The 16,075-nt window shown below is 39.2% G+C and overlaps 3 protein-coding genes across 7 annotated transcripts; 1 reads left to right on the forward strand and 2 right to left on the reverse strand.

Moving 5' to 3' along the window:
• Positions 1-568: 568 nt before the first annotated feature.
• LOC122827121 (neoverrucotoxin subunit beta-like) lies at positions 569-4,067 on the reverse strand. The gene is made up of 4 exons (XM_044109733.1): positions 3,991-4,067; positions 3,510-3,683; positions 2,698-2,744; positions 569-2,550 (listed from the first exon to the last, which is right to left on the reverse strand). The coding sequence occupies exons 1-4, from the start codon at positions 4,065-4,067 to the stop codon at positions 1,937-1,939; spliced, it is 912 nt and encodes a 303-aa protein (XP_043965668.1). The 3' UTR covers positions 569-1,936.
• A 549-nt stretch (positions 4,068-4,616) lies between these two features.
• On the forward strand, positions 4,617-11,655 carry LOC122827078. 5 transcript variants are annotated; one of them, XM_044109662.1, is made up of 9 exons: positions 4,630-4,861; positions 5,060-5,095; positions 5,709-5,954; positions 7,074-7,316; positions 7,388-7,486; positions 7,949-8,281; positions 9,252-9,578; positions 9,928-10,260; positions 10,850-11,655. In XM_044109662.1, the coding sequence occupies exons 3-9, from the start codon at positions 5,933-5,935 to the stop codon at positions 10,963-10,965; spliced, it is 1,473 nt and encodes a 490-aa protein (XP_043965597.1). In that variant the 5' UTR covers positions 4,630-4,861; positions 5,060-5,095; positions 5,709-5,932; the 3' UTR covers positions 10,966-11,655. The 5 variants fall into 5 exon arrangements, with proteins under 5 accessions (XP_043965594.1, XP_043965597.1, XP_043965598.1 ...); XM_044109663.1 differs by having other exon boundaries at positions 5,063-5,095; positions 5,706-5,954; XM_044109661.1 differs by having other exon boundaries at positions 5,063-5,095.
• Positions 11,656-12,357: 702 nt separating this feature from the next.
• On the reverse strand, positions 12,358-15,928 carry LOC122827106 (cyclin-dependent kinase 5 activator 2-like). The gene is made up of 3 exons (XM_044109713.1): positions 14,887-15,928; positions 14,662-14,799; positions 12,358-14,321 (listed from the first exon to the last, which is right to left on the reverse strand). Exons 1-3 carry the CDS (start codon positions 15,130-15,132, stop codon positions 13,938-13,940), a joined length of 768 nt encoding a protein of 255 aa, XP_043965648.1. The 5' UTR covers positions 15,133-15,928; the 3' UTR covers positions 12,358-13,937.
• Between the last annotated feature and the right edge of the window lie 147 nt (positions 15,929-16,075).

Here is a 16,075-nt window from a genome sequence, read left to right on the forward strand (position 1 = left end):
CATTTTGCATGAAAACTATTTTTAGTTCTCACTTTCCAGACATCTGAAGAAATACAGCAAGTTTTTAAAAAAGACAATTTTTATTACAGTGGGGAATTATTAACTTATCTAAACAGGTTAATTTTACATACAGTTTAAACAAACAGCAGTCAATTTTAACAAACTCTGGCCATGCTGACCTCAAGAAGTTAAGACTGTAGAAGGAAGTTACGGTTGTTAAACTGATTTTCATAATAAAGTATCTGATGCTCAATATGTTTATTATGTGTCCTCAGGATGACTTGTGCTGTAAAGAGGAACAACCTGTAAAGAAATTGAAGTGAAGCAATACCAACAACCATAGCAGAGGGGAGGAGGAGCTCTTTGCATCACAGTCAGATGAAAACATTTCATTTTAAAACTAAAATCCAAGATAAACCAGCAGAAGAAATTCATGAACAGTTCCAAATAAATCCAGCAGGAAGTTAAAACAGACGCCTCCTTTATTTTCAGTCACATGATTTCTGGGAAGAAGATTCAGGTAATCTCGCAGTACACATTTAAACCACCAGATGGAGACAAAAACAAAGAGTCCACATCGAAGCCTTTAACTGTGGGCCTCAGAATGCAGTTTGAGGATTAAAGTAGATCTGATCAGATGAGAGGAAATAATGAGGAAGAAATGAACACACATTAGCACTGCTGGAGAAATACAAGATCAATTTTATTAGAAGAAACACACAGATAGTACAATGCACAAGCCTTCATTTTTAATCTAAGAACAGATCATAACTATGTAACAGTTTACATGTCATATCATAAGTCTGAAAGACAAGTCAACAGATAACTCCATGTTTAGGTCAGAAACAGTACTTTAGATGAGAAACTTCAATAAATATAATGTGGATAACTTATCAGTAATAAATGTTACTGACTACAGCAAATATAGAGAAACTGGAATCAGCCCTAGTTTAAGCTATTTCCTCACTGTTCTTATAGTTTTCTTGTAATAAAGGAAAAATCTTTATGTTTTTCTGCACTGAATCTAATATTTGGAGGGAAACAAAGAGGCATACTCTTGGAAAAGGTTGTGGTCACAACAGGGAATCTTTAGGAGTAATTTCTAATAAAAAGCTTCTGGAAAGGAAACGCATTACTAGAGAAATAAAAGAAAGAAATACCACACAACAAACAGCTGCAATATAATCTGATGGAATAAATGGAAATGAAGCTCAAAGTAAATATCGGTGTCTACACCTATAATGGCTCGCAAAAGTATTCATACCCCTTAGATTTTTCCATATTTTGTCCCATTACATTACTTATTATGATGGGAAATCTGTATCTAAAACCCTTTCTGCACTTTAAAACAATATTTGGAGAGAAGCATCAGAGTAAAGTCTCTGGAAAGTTTGTGGTCAGACGCTAAGCTAACCAGGAGTCATTTTTAATCAAAGCTTTTCATAACAAACAAATGTATAAAACAATAAACAAATAAATAATTACACATCACAATAAGCTACAATATGAGGATAAGAATAATTGATAATAATTTATACATTCTTAGTGAATATCGGCTTGGTAGTAAGGTTCCTTCATAAAATAGATTTTTGTGATATAATGGTACAGAGGAAACATATCCAAGACAAACCAACACCTGGTTTATTACTATATAAAATCTATACTTATAGTATTGTCCACAAAGAAGAGAATCAGCTAATGAGCGTCAAGGTGTCTGAAAGTATCAGTCATGTTTTCCTATTGGCTCTTTGGGAAATGGAGTAAAAGAAAATGAAATGACATTACAATGAAATGTACTTTGAGTTTCTTCATATTGGTTTTACATAAAAACAGTGATGTTATATAAAGAATCATTGCTATAAAATATAAAAGTTTGTAACAGTTTCTAGAGTTTTTCAGGCATTCAGAGCAGAAAGCAGAAAGAAAATGATTTGCTTCACAAACTTACTGAGGAATCAGTCCAGCATGTAAATCCTGCATAGAGAGATTCAGTGAATGTGTGATTGAAAGTGTGGAGGTGGATCAGGGAGCCAGAGGAAACTTTGTAGAAAGACAGAATGCCAGCAGGATGGTCGAGATAAACTGCTACTTTGTTAGAGGAGGAAGAAGAGGAGGACAAGGGTGAAGAGGAAGAAGAGGAAGGAAAAGAGGAGGATGAGGAGGATGAAGAAGAGGACAATTGTGAAAATGAGGGAGAGGAGGAAAAAGAGGAAGGAGTTCCTGTCTTTTTATGCCAAGCAGAGTAACCATCACAATCAGAGCAGCTCAAACTCCAGGACTGATTATTAAATCCAAACATACAATCATCACCACCTCCACTCCTTCTGATTCCTCTGTAACTCATGGCTATTCGAACATTTTTTTCCCACTCCACCTCCCAGTAACAGCGACCAGTCAGACCAGTTGTACACAGCAAGTGAGGACCATCAAATCTGTCTCGATGGTCAGGATATGGCTGACGTTCCGCCACATGTTTCACCTTCCTGTTGTCTTCAGACAGTTTGAGTTTTCTGCTCACTGTGTTTGTGTCGATGGTGAGTTGACAGGAATCTGATGGAGAGAACAAACATAATCCAGCTGCAGTTATTGATTATTTATTGACTGGTCAATGATGACCCCTGAATGATTGATGTGACAGTTTGAAGATGGTTGAATGTGAGCTGCTCTGTTGTCATGAATCAAATAAAAAACTCTTACACTTCTTCAGACCTGCAGTCAACCATTGAACTCCTGAAGGCTCCAGCCTGAAAGAAGATCATCAATGTTTGCAAATATAGACCTGCAACCTGATAGATGACTTATGTCCAGAAAGAATCAAAAGCATTTAATGTAAAACGTTTAGATTATGGAGATTTTAAAAAATCAAGAATATCTTTTCCAGACAGATATCTGGTTTTTAGTTTTCTTATGGTTCATCTCAACTGTCAGCTAGAAGCAGAATTGTACGTGTTGGACAAACAAAGATGAATCAGTCAGCATCTTGTCTACGCCTTTACTAAAAAAACTAATTTTCAGAAGGTTTCATCATAAATCTGAAAACCAATTATTGTAAAGCTGTGTATTATTGAGACGTTTTAGTTGAGACAAACAACATTGAAAAATGTACAGAAAGATTATGTTTTACATTTAATTAAAAAGATACCATTTAAGATCTAGAGCTGTATATTATCGTACGTTACACTAGGTGGAACGAAACAAGTGCCATACAAAAACATCAATATTTCTTAATAAATTTAAAAATGTGATTTACACCCTGACTAAAGGTCAAACACTCTATAGAGACACTTATGTTGTAGGTTTATGAAGAATAAACTGCAATAATTTCTTCAACTTTAATGGACCAATCTAATAGGGCTTCCAGGACCTAGTTAGTAAAGCTACAATTGTTCTGAACCTAATATACAAATCAAAGCATATTAAAACTACTAAGAATTTATTTGCAGTCATATCTCAACCAAAGCCACAAAAGTTTTAGTTTGGATATTAAACCAATCTGCTGCTCTCCGTACCTGAGATGCTTCAGTTCACAGTGAGGATCCTCCTGCCTTTCTCTCAGTTGCTTCTTTGCTTTTTCTCCTGGATTGTTGAAGCTCAAGTCCAGCTCTACCAGACAGGAGGGGTTGGAGTTCAGAGCAGAAGCCAGAGAGACACTGCCCTCCTCTTCGATCAGACAGCCAGACAGCCTGCAGACACAGAACATGCTGGGCATCCAAAAGGCATCATATGATGCAACTGTTACAAGCTAAATTAAGTTGTGTTGGACTTCAACACAACTTTTTCACGTTTTTACAATAAAAAACTTGTAGGCTAACAATCCTACAAGTTTGTTAGCAACAATACCTCCTTCCCACCAAACCACTATGTAAATATGTTTGAATCATCTGGAATTTAACAAAATATACTGAAGTCAACCCACATAAAAAAGTAAATGAAATAATTTTGATTAAACATCACAGTTGCCCAATGTTAGTGATGATGGTGTGTCCTAACCTCAGTATCTCCAGTTTACAGTGTGGACTCTTCAGCCCAGCAGACAGAAGCTTTGCTCCTGAGTCCTGCAGGATCATGTTCTAAACTTTCCAGGGACCAGAAACTAATTTGTAGATTATTAAAGTTTAAATCAGAATTAATTATGAAATAAAGTAAACTTGTAGATTGTTGACATGGAATTATTCATCATAAAGGAATGAGAGCAATATCAAATATTTACTTTAAACATATAAAATAATGAAAAAAATCTTTATTCTCATCTGCTTCCAAAGACAAAACAAATATCTGTTTTATACATAAATAGAACAGAAATATATTCTACAGCAAAGCAAAAGACGTTTTAACTTGATGAATTTAGTTCAGTTCAGCATCTTTACTGAACCCCAAAGTTTTTGTGAATTTCAAAAATACAAAAACAACATAAAATACATAAACAATGTTAAAAACATTCTAAACACACAAGCAGAAATTCATAAATATATCAGATAAAATTTTAAACTCAAATGTTTTCATATGATGGGATTTTTCGCCGATCCAGGGGAACCTGGGAAAATGTACTGAGTAGGAAATATTGACGTTTCTGTTTTCAAGATAAATTTAATTTTTGCATCAAACCATTTTCTGCTGAGTCATCAACTTCCTGGTTGACTCCTTCCAGAGTTTGGCTCGGTTCCTGTATCATGTTGGATCTGTTAATGATTTGAACATTTATAATGTAAACTCTGCTCTGAAGCTGCTTTTTCTTCCTGTGGTTCCGGCTCGTCTGTAGCGGGTCAAAGCGTTCTGGACCAGCAGTTCTCCAGGATTCCTGATGATTTTTCCGAACTTCTCCTCGGACTTTAGCTGCGTTTAGGTGCTCTTGTCCTGTCAGGTATTTATTCTCATGTTTTTCCATCCCATAATTTTCTCTCAGCCTGAGTATTGTTGCTTCTGTAAGCACATTTGTATGCTACTATGTGATTATAAGACAGTTTAAATCACATTAATCTAAATATAAGCATTTATTATTCTCTGAAAAGTTCAACTTTATAAATCAAGAAGAACTGATGCAGTTTTGCAATTTGTCCAGCAGAGGGCGGTGCTGATCAGATCCAATCTCTGAAAGGTCAGTTAAATCCCTGACCTTTCAACCTCGGGTCAAAGGTCACTCTGGTTGAGTTTCAGGTGTCAGAAGTTTAAAAAATGTTTGAAAAATTCAAAAATACTTTAAATCTTTTTTTTTTAAATAGTTGTAGAGGCAGATGGTATGAAGGATTTCCTGCAGCAGTCTGTGTTACAGTGATGTGAAGAAGCCTCTGACAGAAAACACTGTTTTGTTCTAAAATCCATACTTTTCATAACTTAATGTAAAATCCAGTCATTCCACAGTTCAAGAATGGAGCAAATTTATGGTTAATTAAAAAAAAAATTACATTTACATATTTATGTACAAAAAATATTCATCATTGATTACAGTTGAAGAGTTAAAACAAGGACAAGAAACACAAAAAAAATTTAATATCTAATTTAATGCAGCAACTGTGTTTTTATCTTGCATCAACAAGATTTACAGATATTTTTTCTTCAAAAATTACACTAGTTTCCTTTATTAAAATATTGTCTTTCTAACATATTATTGAAGAGATGAAAACAACAAACTTCTTAAGAAATAAATCTCTTCAGTTTCTCAGCATTTTGTCCGTTTTAAAGCCATTTTTCTTCTTCTCTTGTTTCAGCAGGAAGCAGCTTCGACCCGAGGCTCTAAGATCAACCTCCATCCAATCAGAGCACAGACTGACAGAAGGGCCGGGATCTGAACCCTGACAAACTGGTTCTGGTGAAGATTTTCATTTCTGGATCCAACAGAACCGGTTCAGAATCATGTGGAGCCGCCGAGCAGCAGAGTTTCACCAGAATGAGTCCAGAGGGTTTCTGATCCGTTTGTTCTGACAGGAAGAAGAAAATGTTCTGGATCCTCCTGCATGGTAAGATCTGGTTCTTCTGGGTCCGGTTGAAGTTTATTAGTGAGACTGTTTGGATATTTTAGCCTCTTTGTTGGTTGAAGCTTTGAAGACTAAATAAGCCCCGCCTCCTGCCTGTTTCCTGTCTTTCTATTGGTCCACTATACTTCATGATGTCAGCTGAAACTGGAGTAAATAGAAACAGACTGAATTAAAGATCTAAAATCATTTTTCATAACCTCTGCCTGTCAGCTGCGGTGTGCCTCAGGGATCCATTCTGGGATCTATTTTCTGTTTATATAAAAGTTTATTGATCAGCTTTAAGCTCAAACGTTCACCTCTATGCAGATGACAAAGTTCTTTATATGTTTGTCCATAAATATCTACATATGCTCAATGTTCCCAAGATTAAATCAACATATGAAGAAATATCTTGACATCATGCTGCTGAAAAACACTGGAATGAGATTCAAAAAGCTCCTTTGTATCAACAGGAACTTTAAAGATATTCTTTTAAAAATTAAAAAGGTTAAAGATTCAGTTTATAACTTTTATAAATGCTCTTAGATATTTTTTAAATATTTTAGATATTTATATTGTTCATAAGCCGTCATGACAGTTTATTGTGAGACAATCTGTGAGAAGATCAATCTCCACTCTGAGCTGCTATTGCTGTTTGGTTATTTTTGGTGCATTACTTCAATCAGAGCCAGGAGGAGGGGCTTAGTGCTGCCAATCAATCTCATGTACCTGAATGGGATAATGGTGGAGAAACAACTTACCCTTACTGGAAAATCATTTATCAGCTATCATCAGGGGTTATGCTAGCTAGTGTTAGCATTCAGAGAAAAGCTGGCAGATTGACTGACATCGTTAAGCCCCGCCTCCTGGCTCTGATTGGTTGTTTCCAGTTAGCACTGGGAGAACACAGAGGAGCTTGATTTATTTTATTTTTCACAGTTTGTCTGTATGATAACAGACTGTGACATCATGGAAACAGTTTTAATAAATATTAATAAATAAATCTTTCCATAAAAGCTTTAAAGTCAGACTTATCTTTTGTTTTGGTTGTTTTATGACGTCAACATTGTTGCTGCTGCTGCTTCATAAACCCGTTGCCATGACAGCCGTCTCTGTGCTCAGTCTCCCTGCTGGTCCCTGCGGTCCAGATGTTGGTTCTGAATGGTTCTACGGAAGTCTGGACCCGATCCAACCTCAGCCTGCCCACCGCTAACACAACACGGGGAGATGAGCTGACGGATCAGTACCAGCTCAACAGAACCACAACCGCCGCTCCGCAGACGGGAAACATGACCCTGAACGGGACCTTTGACCCCAGAACCTCCACAAAGCAAACCTCCACAAAGCAAACATCTCAGTTCAAAGGTCAGGAGCTAACCTGCTGCTGCAGCAGCTGACGGGTCGCAGATAACGATGTTGTTCATTTTTCTCCACAGAATCTTTGTGGGCCAGAGTCCTGGTAAGTGCTGTGGTGGTTCTGGTTCTGATGGCTTCTGGAGGCCTTTGCTGTTATTTTAGGCACAACTTCATAAAAGGTGAGTCAGAGAGCAGGACAAACTTCCAAGATGTTTCAGAAAACTGAAACTGAGTTTCTCTAAATGGAGACCGAAACCCATCAGGATAAAGATGATTTGGATCAGAATAAACGAAACATTGACCAACATATTTGATGTTTACTGATTATTTTAAGAATATTTGTTTCTCAATTGGTGACTGAATGTTGCTTTTATGTCTCTTTATTTCTGTGTTTTATGATCTAAACCAAACTTTTTGTCACATGAGTAAAAATTGAAAAGTTAAAAGTACCTGCAGGCCAATTAAATTGCATGTTTATTTTATTGCCTTATTAAAAGAATGACAGACAATTTCTAAATGCCCAAATTTAGGTATTTTTTTGTTTTGACCATTCTTGACTTGTTTAAATCATTTCAAGGGCCACTAAAGGCCCCCGCGCCACAGTTTTGACTCCTCTGAAGCTGAACTTCTTCTCCTCTCAGGTTGCAGCGAAAGCATCGAGGCGAACTCCGGTCAACTGTTTGTCCTGCTGCCCTGCAAGAGCAACGTTCGCCTGCCGAGCGACGCCAGGGTGGAATGGACGGATCGCCACGGCAACAAGGTCCACGTCTACCAGATCCTCTGCAGCGAACCCGAGAAACAGATCCAGTTCTACAGAAACAGGACAGAGATGAGCGCCGACCCGCTGCAGACAGGAGACCTGAGCCTGACCCTGAGGATCCCCACCGGCGCTGACACAGACACCTACACCTGCTGCGTCTACAGCCACAGGAAACGCATCCTGATGAAGACACAGGTTCAGCTGCAGGTCAAAGGTCAGCTGATGGGTTGGGGTCAGTTTCACCTAAACCATGTTGTCCATTATCAACGTTGCTCCACCGTCATGGCCGCCCCTCTTCTTCTCTGCTTGTCGCTTCAGGTTGCCATTATGCTACAGCAGTTACTATAGCAACACGACTCTGTCCAGAGTCTCAGTCCGTCATCCGATCTGGTCTTTGGGTGTTTCAGTTTTATCACCAGTATTTCTACCATAAATAGAATGTTTACAGTTTTAATAACATTTAGACGCCTTTATTAAAATCCAGTGTTACGATAAAACTGCAAAAACTAAATCTTATCAAGTAATTCCACTCTAGTTTCTAGTGTAAACATTGTACTACCCTTGAAACAGGATGAAACTAACAAGTAACATTTCAGCAAACTCTGGGAGTTTGTTAAAGTAAATAATTCCTTAATATTGAGGAAAAGGTTTTAATTCCATTGGCAGATTGTTTCATTTGTAACCAATCATTTCCCACATAAGAGTTATAATTTTTCTTCAATATTAAAGAGTTATTGACTTAAACAAGCTCTTGTGTTTTTCCAAAAAGTTACTTGTAAATTAATTTTGTCTTATATTAAATGTAATAATATATTTTCACTAGAAACTAGGCTAAATACTTGGTAGTATTTTGTGTTTTTGCTATGTTAGAGTTCATATTCCTGATCCAGAAGAATCAATGCTGATCTTTAAACAACCTGGAGTTTTCCCCAACACATGGCTGTAACTTTAGAAGCAGTCTTCTTCACGGAGACACGCTTTCACATGTGGCATTCCGCAGCACGTTCAGGCGTGTGGAAGCTGCCATCTGAACTCAACACACCTCTTCCTTCTCAGTCTGGTTTATCAGTGCAGAACATTTCAGAGACAATAAAGTCCAACAAAGTTTAAAAAAGTTAAAACTGGAGATCTAACTCAGACGTTCCTGAAGCATTCTGGGTAATCTGGCTTTGCTGTTCTCTCAGTCCAACAGGTGGAGGTGGGTTCAGGTGCAGACAAAGTCCTGCTACCCTGCCACACCTCAGCTGAGCTGTTCAAGTCTTGTAAAGTTGAGTGGAAGGACAGTGAAAACCAGATAGTGCACGTGTTTCAGGACGGTTCTGACCATCTGGAGAATCAGGACCGATTCTACAGAAACCGAACCGAGTTGAACAAAGACTGGACACAAACTGGAGACCTCACTCTGACTCTGAAACACCTCACCTACGAAGACAGCAACATCTACATCTGCAGCATCTTCAGCCAGGAGGGAAACATCCTCTACAAGAAGCAAGTTCAGCTCAAGGTCGAAGGTCAGTGGCTGGAATCTGACAAAGCGTTTGGACACGCCTGCTATACTGACTAATTTTGATCAAAAGCTTAAATAAGTTTAATTTTTGTTTAATATTAAATATCACAACAAATATTAATGAACAGGAAGAATTTTAATATATACATATAGTTATATAAAATATATCTAGTTATATTTCTTTGTTTGTTTATCCCGGACGAGCCCCCAAAAAGCAGATCCGCTGTATTTTTTTAATGTAAAAGAGGAAAATGTTATTGAAATTTTATCAGTGACATTGGCTTTTATGTCCACAGACATCAGGGAGTGAGAGAAAAGCAGCAGCTGATCTTTGTTGACCTTTGTTCTCTCAGACTGTCAGGTGGAGGTGGAGGAAGGGGCGGAGTCAGTCCAGCTGCCGTTCAAAGTGGCACCTGATCTCCTTAGAGGCGCCAGAATTGTGTGGTGGCGCTACGACCCGAAACCGGTGGTGATTGTTCATGTTTTTAGATACCTTTCTGATCAGCTGCAAGAGCAGGACCATCACTACAGAACCAGAACCAAGATGAACGAAGACCTGCTGCAAACAGGAGACATCAGCCTGACCCTGATCCGACCTGCAGCCAACGCCGAAGAGAGCTACAGGTGTGGCGTCTGGAGGAAAACAAAACTGGTGGCGTGGACCACAGTTCTGCTCAAATTCAAAGGTTAGTCTGCAGTCTATCAAATTTAAGTGGACATTTTGGTATTTTAAAGACTGAAATGACAATAATTTATATAAGTAGTAAAAAAAATTAAATTAAATCAAGCAGAAGAAAATGTTTCCAAATCTGTTTCTTTTAATACAAATCTTATGACACTAATTAAACCTGCAGCTGTGAGTCTGGTCAGTTTTGATTAAAACATGTTTGTTTCTCATTCAGTGGGTAGAAAATCCAGAAATGTAGAAATACTTTATAATAAATAATATTCAGAATCTTTTCTGTCAGTTGGCCTGGATCTGTGTGTCCGCTATGCTTTGCACTTTGCCTACCAAGATGGCGCAGGAGACGTACGACACACAGGAGTCAGATTGAATCAAAATTACTGTCAGATTGTGAATGTTGGTTTAGTAAAAGAGGCACAAGCTTTTTACGCCTCGTTCCTGTTTTGTTTACAAAAACAGAGAAATGGAGTAAATGTTTCTGAATGTTTCCCTGGTTCAAGACCAGTCGTCTAGTCAAAGTTCTCAGAATATGAATGTTTCATTGCAGTTCGTTTCTTTGTTCTTCTGATCTTTCTCTGTCGTCTCTGCAGGAGGAGCCCATGTTCAGGATGAAGGTCCTATAATCAGGGACAGAAGCAACTCCATCGACATGACGCCGCTCATGTCTGCTGAGTCAAACGACTCATTATTGGATGCTCTGCGGTGAAACTGTGATGTCACTTCCTCTTTCATAGTCTTTTACCGCATCTAACTCTTCAATTTTCACTTTGAGAACAGTTGACAAAACAAAAGCACTCTCTAAAATCCACCAGGAATTGAACCAACAACCGTCTTGCTTGAGATTGGTTGAGATCATCACTCCATGAAATCTTTTACTCTTCAAATATTTTTTGTAGCAAATTTATGTGTTTATATTAACCATCTCTGAACCTGCTTTCTGTCGTCTTTATTTCCACATGCAGCTCTGTAAAATGGGCCTTTAATTAGGCCGTTTCCTCTAAATGCATCACCGTTATGTTTACTTTTACAGTCATCAGAATCGCAATTCATTCAGCTGGTAACAGGTTTATACTTCCAAACTACTTCATGTTTCATCCTTTTTATGTTCTATTTGCACTTTAAGGCTCACAACACAGATATGTTTAAGATCTGAACCCCAGTGAGTCTGGAGCCATGAAGTTTGTCATGAACTGAACTGTAAATTAAATTGGTGAGTTGTGAATACAATGTTTGTTTATGCTAATTGGATAGCTGGCAATTGTTAACATTTTTACCTTCTATGTTGAGTTTAACTTGATAAATTAAATGTATGCTGTGTAATATTAATATGGCACTTCAACTTGAGTCAAATTGAGTTACTGGTGACCGATTAAAAATGTCTGGTAGCAGGATAATATTTTACTAGTCCTGTTTGTTTTAATGAAGTGGAAACTGACCATTTAATGGGGAAATTTGTAACAGTCTTTTGGCCTCTTAAGGAAACCTTATGCACATTAATATTGAAGGTTAACTTCAGTATTTAGATTTTATTATTGTACTTACTACATGGTACTGAAAACAGTCATTATTCTCGTTGTTGTTTTTATTAACTTCTGTCATCAGCTCCGGTACTCGTTCCTATGCAAAACATCTACATTTTACTATCATGATCAATTATAGCTTACTTTTAATAACATTGGTGAGAATCAGAAACCAGCTGCAGCTCTAAAACTCATCTCTACATTCAGAGCGGGGTTTTTCCGCCTTCTGGCGCCTTCTGGAACTACAGTCCTGATAATGCTGCGTTATTTATATGCAAGCGGCTGCTTATGGCCCCGGGGCCACTAGATACCCCCCTTAGTGGATTTTTCTTTACAATAATACCTATTTGATAATGTATTCAGAAATTATTCTTTGTATGGGCAAAAACAAAATATTAATTGTTCTTGGGTTACCGCTGGTGGCCGCGGTAGGCCATGCTTCAGCGGTAATATGAGCTGCGGTGAAAGATAAGTAAAAAATAAAAAGTTAGCTAAATAATGTCGCAAAAAGGACTAAATTCTTCATGGAGAGAGAAAAGAAAGAAGAAGAATGGAAAAAAGACAAGATAAAGGTATGTTTTAATGTGTCTCGGTAATTTAATGTTTATCAAAAAGATTCGTGGAGATGCTAACAGAAAAGTAGCTTGATAGCTAACGGTTCAACAGCCAAACATTTATGCTAGAATGTTTGAATTTGTGTGAAACCGAGTTTTAACTTTAAATTAATTAATTTTCTATATTTCTGAGGGTTTTTTAGATTCAAAACGGAGTTTGATAACGTTTGATAACAATAATTAAAACTTCTCAATGTTTGACAAAATGTTTTTGCACCAGGCTACATGGCTACTGCTAATCTTGAACTTGTTTAAAATTAGAGATGGAGTTTGACTAGTAAAACAAATATACAGGCCTCAAGGTAAACAACAGTGATTTAGAAATAATTATTTAAATTATTTTAGTTGGAAATGTAAAAAAAAAGCCTTAATTTACTAAAGTAAAAAGAGCGTGGGAGGAGATTAGCATTTTCTCCACACTGCAGAAATCATCCTTTTGTTGTTTAAAAACCGCCATTGATATGATTTTTGATGATTGTTTCAAGTTTATTTTTATTAAATGGGACATTACATATTAATGACCATTTACATGCAAATGCATGAGATTACAGCTCATGTATTTTTATATCTTTAGTCCCATTTGGTGTGTTGATATAAATAATGATTAGTAATAATGAAAAAAAATTAATAGATGAGGAAAAGAGGTATTTAAACGGTTGTTTAATTAGTCTATCATGTTTCAATCATTTTCACTTGACGAGTAAATTAGCATAACGGTGATAAAAATGGAGTTGTATACAGTTAAGCTACGCTAAGCTAACAGGCTAAAAAAATAAATAAATCTACTGCATAGTTTTCACAGATCTGTGTTTGTTTGGGTAAATAAATAGTTTTGTTCTTCAGGTTTTGGCGCTCTGTTGTAATCCGTTGTAATCTTGTGCTGAATTCACACCAGCCCTGCTTAATCCTCTTTAATCCAAATCCAGTTTATTGGCCTAGTCAAAGTCCGGTTCGTTTGGGAAAGTGACAATGCGTCATCAATCCTGGATTCAGTTTGGATTCAGTTTGAATGTGAACGCCAAGCGGACTGGAGACTGCTCCTCAAACAGGAAGTGGACTACGAAGCAGGGCATTCTGGGTAAATATAACCAAAACAAATGTGCTAGCTTAGCGTTAGCAGGAGAAACAACTCATGGTCTTTAGCCAAAGACTAATAAGTGATATAATCTGACATCTTTCCATCTGGTTCTTTTTGGTGAAGAAGGAAGTTTTGCTCAGTGTCTTCACGGTCGTTTCCTTCAACGCCCCCACAGGCCAGGAGGAGAACAGGTTTTCAGCTATTTTGGATTGTTTGACCCAGTTCAGTTTGAAAGAACCAAACCAGCTGAAAATGTAGCAAATGTTGCATTTTGATCCCCAGTAGAACCAGGTCTACCGGACCATAAGGTGTGCAAACAGCCAGACTCAGATGAAGTGTGCTCTAGTGTCCTGTCTAGGCCTTCATCTGGACCTGTTTGTTCCTGAGAAGGTTCTGGTGAGTCAGAACCGGTCCTGAGAGTTCGGTACCGGTGTAGTTGCCAAGGGAACCTTAGCAGGAAGCTGCATCAGCCCTGGGCGGATCGGTCTAAATCGTCCATCTTCTGGTCTGTCGTCTTCTGGGAGCCACCGCCGCCGCCGCCGTCGTCGTGTCTCTTCAGGTCCTGGAAAACCTCGGTGAAGAATCGCGGCTCGGCGTTGAGGCGCAGCATGTCGGCGCTCCGACGCCCGATGACCTCCAGCGCTCGCTCCCAGAAGACGTCGCGGCTCGACTCCACCAGGAACGGCTTCATGGGGTAGGAGATCTCGTTGCCCAGGTAACAGTAGGCCAGGTAGAGACAGGTGAGGAAGGTGGCGTGTAGCTCCTGCTCTGAGGCCGTGTCCTCGTCCACGGCGTCTCTGCAGAGCAGGTAGACGAAGACGAGGCTGGCCGGGCTGAGGAAGCCCTGATGCTGCAGAGAGAGAGACAGACGATGGAAACTTGCAGCAAACAGTAGAACGCCTTTTAATGCCTATTAATGCTACTGTAGATAGAAAAAGGAGTATATTTCCACCAAAAAACTCAGAGATTTTGTAGAAAAACTTTTACATTTTCCAAGATCTTAAATTTGAAAACTTTCAACTTTTGGAGTTCAGAAATTTTAAAGATTTTTCTAGAAAATTTCTGAGATTAATCTCAAAATTTTAAAATTTTTTGGTGGGAATTTAGAAACTTTTGGAGCTCAGAAACTTGAAGAACACGGTAGATCGGACCCAAAGGTCAGACTAACAACAGACGGTCCAGAACCTGACCTGCCAGCCCTGCAGCAGCAGCGCTCGCTCCACGTTCCTGAGCCAGACAACGATCCGATTGGACGGGAATTCCTTTAGCTTGACGCAGCGCCGGCGCAGGAAGTCGGACAGACAGCGAAGAAGCTCGCCTGTGGAGGCCTGCAGGTTTCAGACAGCAGAAGAAGAAGAAGAGTTCATCAGATGGGACAAGGATCTGGTTCCTGACTGACCTGAGCCGGTACCAACCTGAACCACCAGCCTCCTGATGCACATCTGCTCCTCCTGCTGGGGCCGCGCTCTGACCTTGGGGCCCTCGGGGGCCGACTTACCCCTGGAGCCCAGCGCCGCCAGCCGCTTCCTGCAGCGCAGCGCCTGCAGCAGTACAGAGCGCCTCTTCTTCTTCTCCTCCTCCTCCTCAGGAACCTCCGGCGGCTCCTTCAAAGCCGCCGCGGTGGATCGGCAGCCGGGAGGCAGAGAGAGCAGCGTTCCCATGGTGACACTGCAGAGAGCCACCGCAGAGCCGCAGCATCCAGAAGGCTCTGAGCCAGTCTGGATGCTGCTGCAGCGCCCTCTGCTGCTCAACCAGAACACAGGAGGCTTAGGGCTCTGGACCAGAACCAGAAGAGAAAATAAAGTATGATGGAAACTTCCAGAACCATCAGAATCCAAACTTTTGTTTCGTTAGGGTCCAAGATGTTGCTGCTGAAATCTAAATCTAAAATGTAAAGTTTTTAAATGAATATTCAGCTCTGAGAGCTAAACACCTAATTAACAAACCTAATATTTAGTTTGTTAATTAGATAAACATTTAGTTTTAAAGTAATTATGTTTATATAAATCTACCAACACAGAACTATATATTTATGGCGCTAAATATAGTTTAGAAATGGAATATTTTCGGAGCTTGTATTTAAGTTGTAGTTAAATATTTAGTTGTTAAACAGTGTACCTAATAAAGTGGACGGTGCGTCTTTTTGTTAGTTTAGTGAGTTTCCAGCAGAGGGCGCCGTTCCACAGAACATCAGGAGTTTCCTCCATCAAAACTCTTTCATTTCTTTTAATCAGTTTGTTTCTCAGGCTTTAATCTGAAAACGAGATTAAATTTAACATGAATTTAAATTTAATCTGGAGTAAAAATGCGGCCCGGCCCATCAGAACCTCTGGATGGTTTAATGAGATCAGAACCGACCCGGTTCAGCTCCTTTGAGCAGGCGGCCTGATGGATGTGATGAATGAAAGCTGCAGCAGCTGATCCAGAGTCAGATTATCCACCTCCCCCCAGCGAGGCCAAAGGGGCGGGGCCTGGGCGGCAGAAGGTTCATTGTCTGAGCAGGGAGGGTTGAGCGAGCTCCACACGACAGCGGCTCCACAGGAGAGAGAGACAAAGAGGGGGAGGCCGACTCTCTTTCTTTCTTGGTGTGGGGGAGGAGAGGGG

This window comes from Gambusia affinis, linkage group LG24, assembly GCF_019740435.1.
Source record: "Gambusia affinis linkage group LG24, SWU_Gaff_1.0, whole genome shotgun sequence".
NCBI lineage: Eukaryota > Metazoa > Chordata > Actinopteri > Cyprinodontiformes > Poeciliidae > Gambusia > Gambusia affinis.

Coding starts and splice junctions, on each gene's coding strand:
- LOC122827078 (XM_044109659.1), top strand. CDS start 5,933: ATGTTCTGGATCCTCCTGCATG. Junction 5,955..7,073: donor GTTCTGGATCCTCCTGCATG/GTAAGATCTGGT, acceptor CTCTGTGCTCAG/TCTCCCTGCTGGTCCCTGCG. Junction 8,282..9,251: donor GGTTCAGCTGCAGGTCAAAG/GTCAGCTGATGG, acceptor CTGTTCTCTCAG/TCCAACAGGTGGAGGTGGGT.
- LOC122827121 (XM_044109733.1), bottom strand. CDS start 4,067: ATGATCCTGCAGGACTCAGGAGCAAAGCTTCTGTCTGCTGGGCTGAAG. Junction 2,745..3,509: donor TGTGAACTGAAGCATCTCAG/GTACGGAGAGCA, acceptor ATCTTCTTTCAG/GCTGGAGCCTTCAGGAGTTC. Junction 2,551..2,697: donor GACTGCAGGTCTGAAGAAGT/GTAAGAGTTTTT, acceptor TCTCTCCATCAG/ATTCCTGTCAACTCACCATC.
- LOC122827106 (XM_044109713.1), bottom strand. CDS start 15,132: ATGGGAACGCTGCTCTCTCTGCCTCCCGGCTGCCGATCCACCGCGGCG. Junction 14,800..14,886: donor TCAGGAGGCTGGTGGTTCAG/GTTGGTACCGGC, acceptor TGAAACCTGCAG/GCCTCCACAGGCGAGCTTCT. Junction 14,322..14,661: donor TGCTGCTGCAGGGCTGGCAG/GTCAGGTTCTGG, acceptor CTCTCTCTGCAG/CATCAGGGCTTCCTCAGCCC.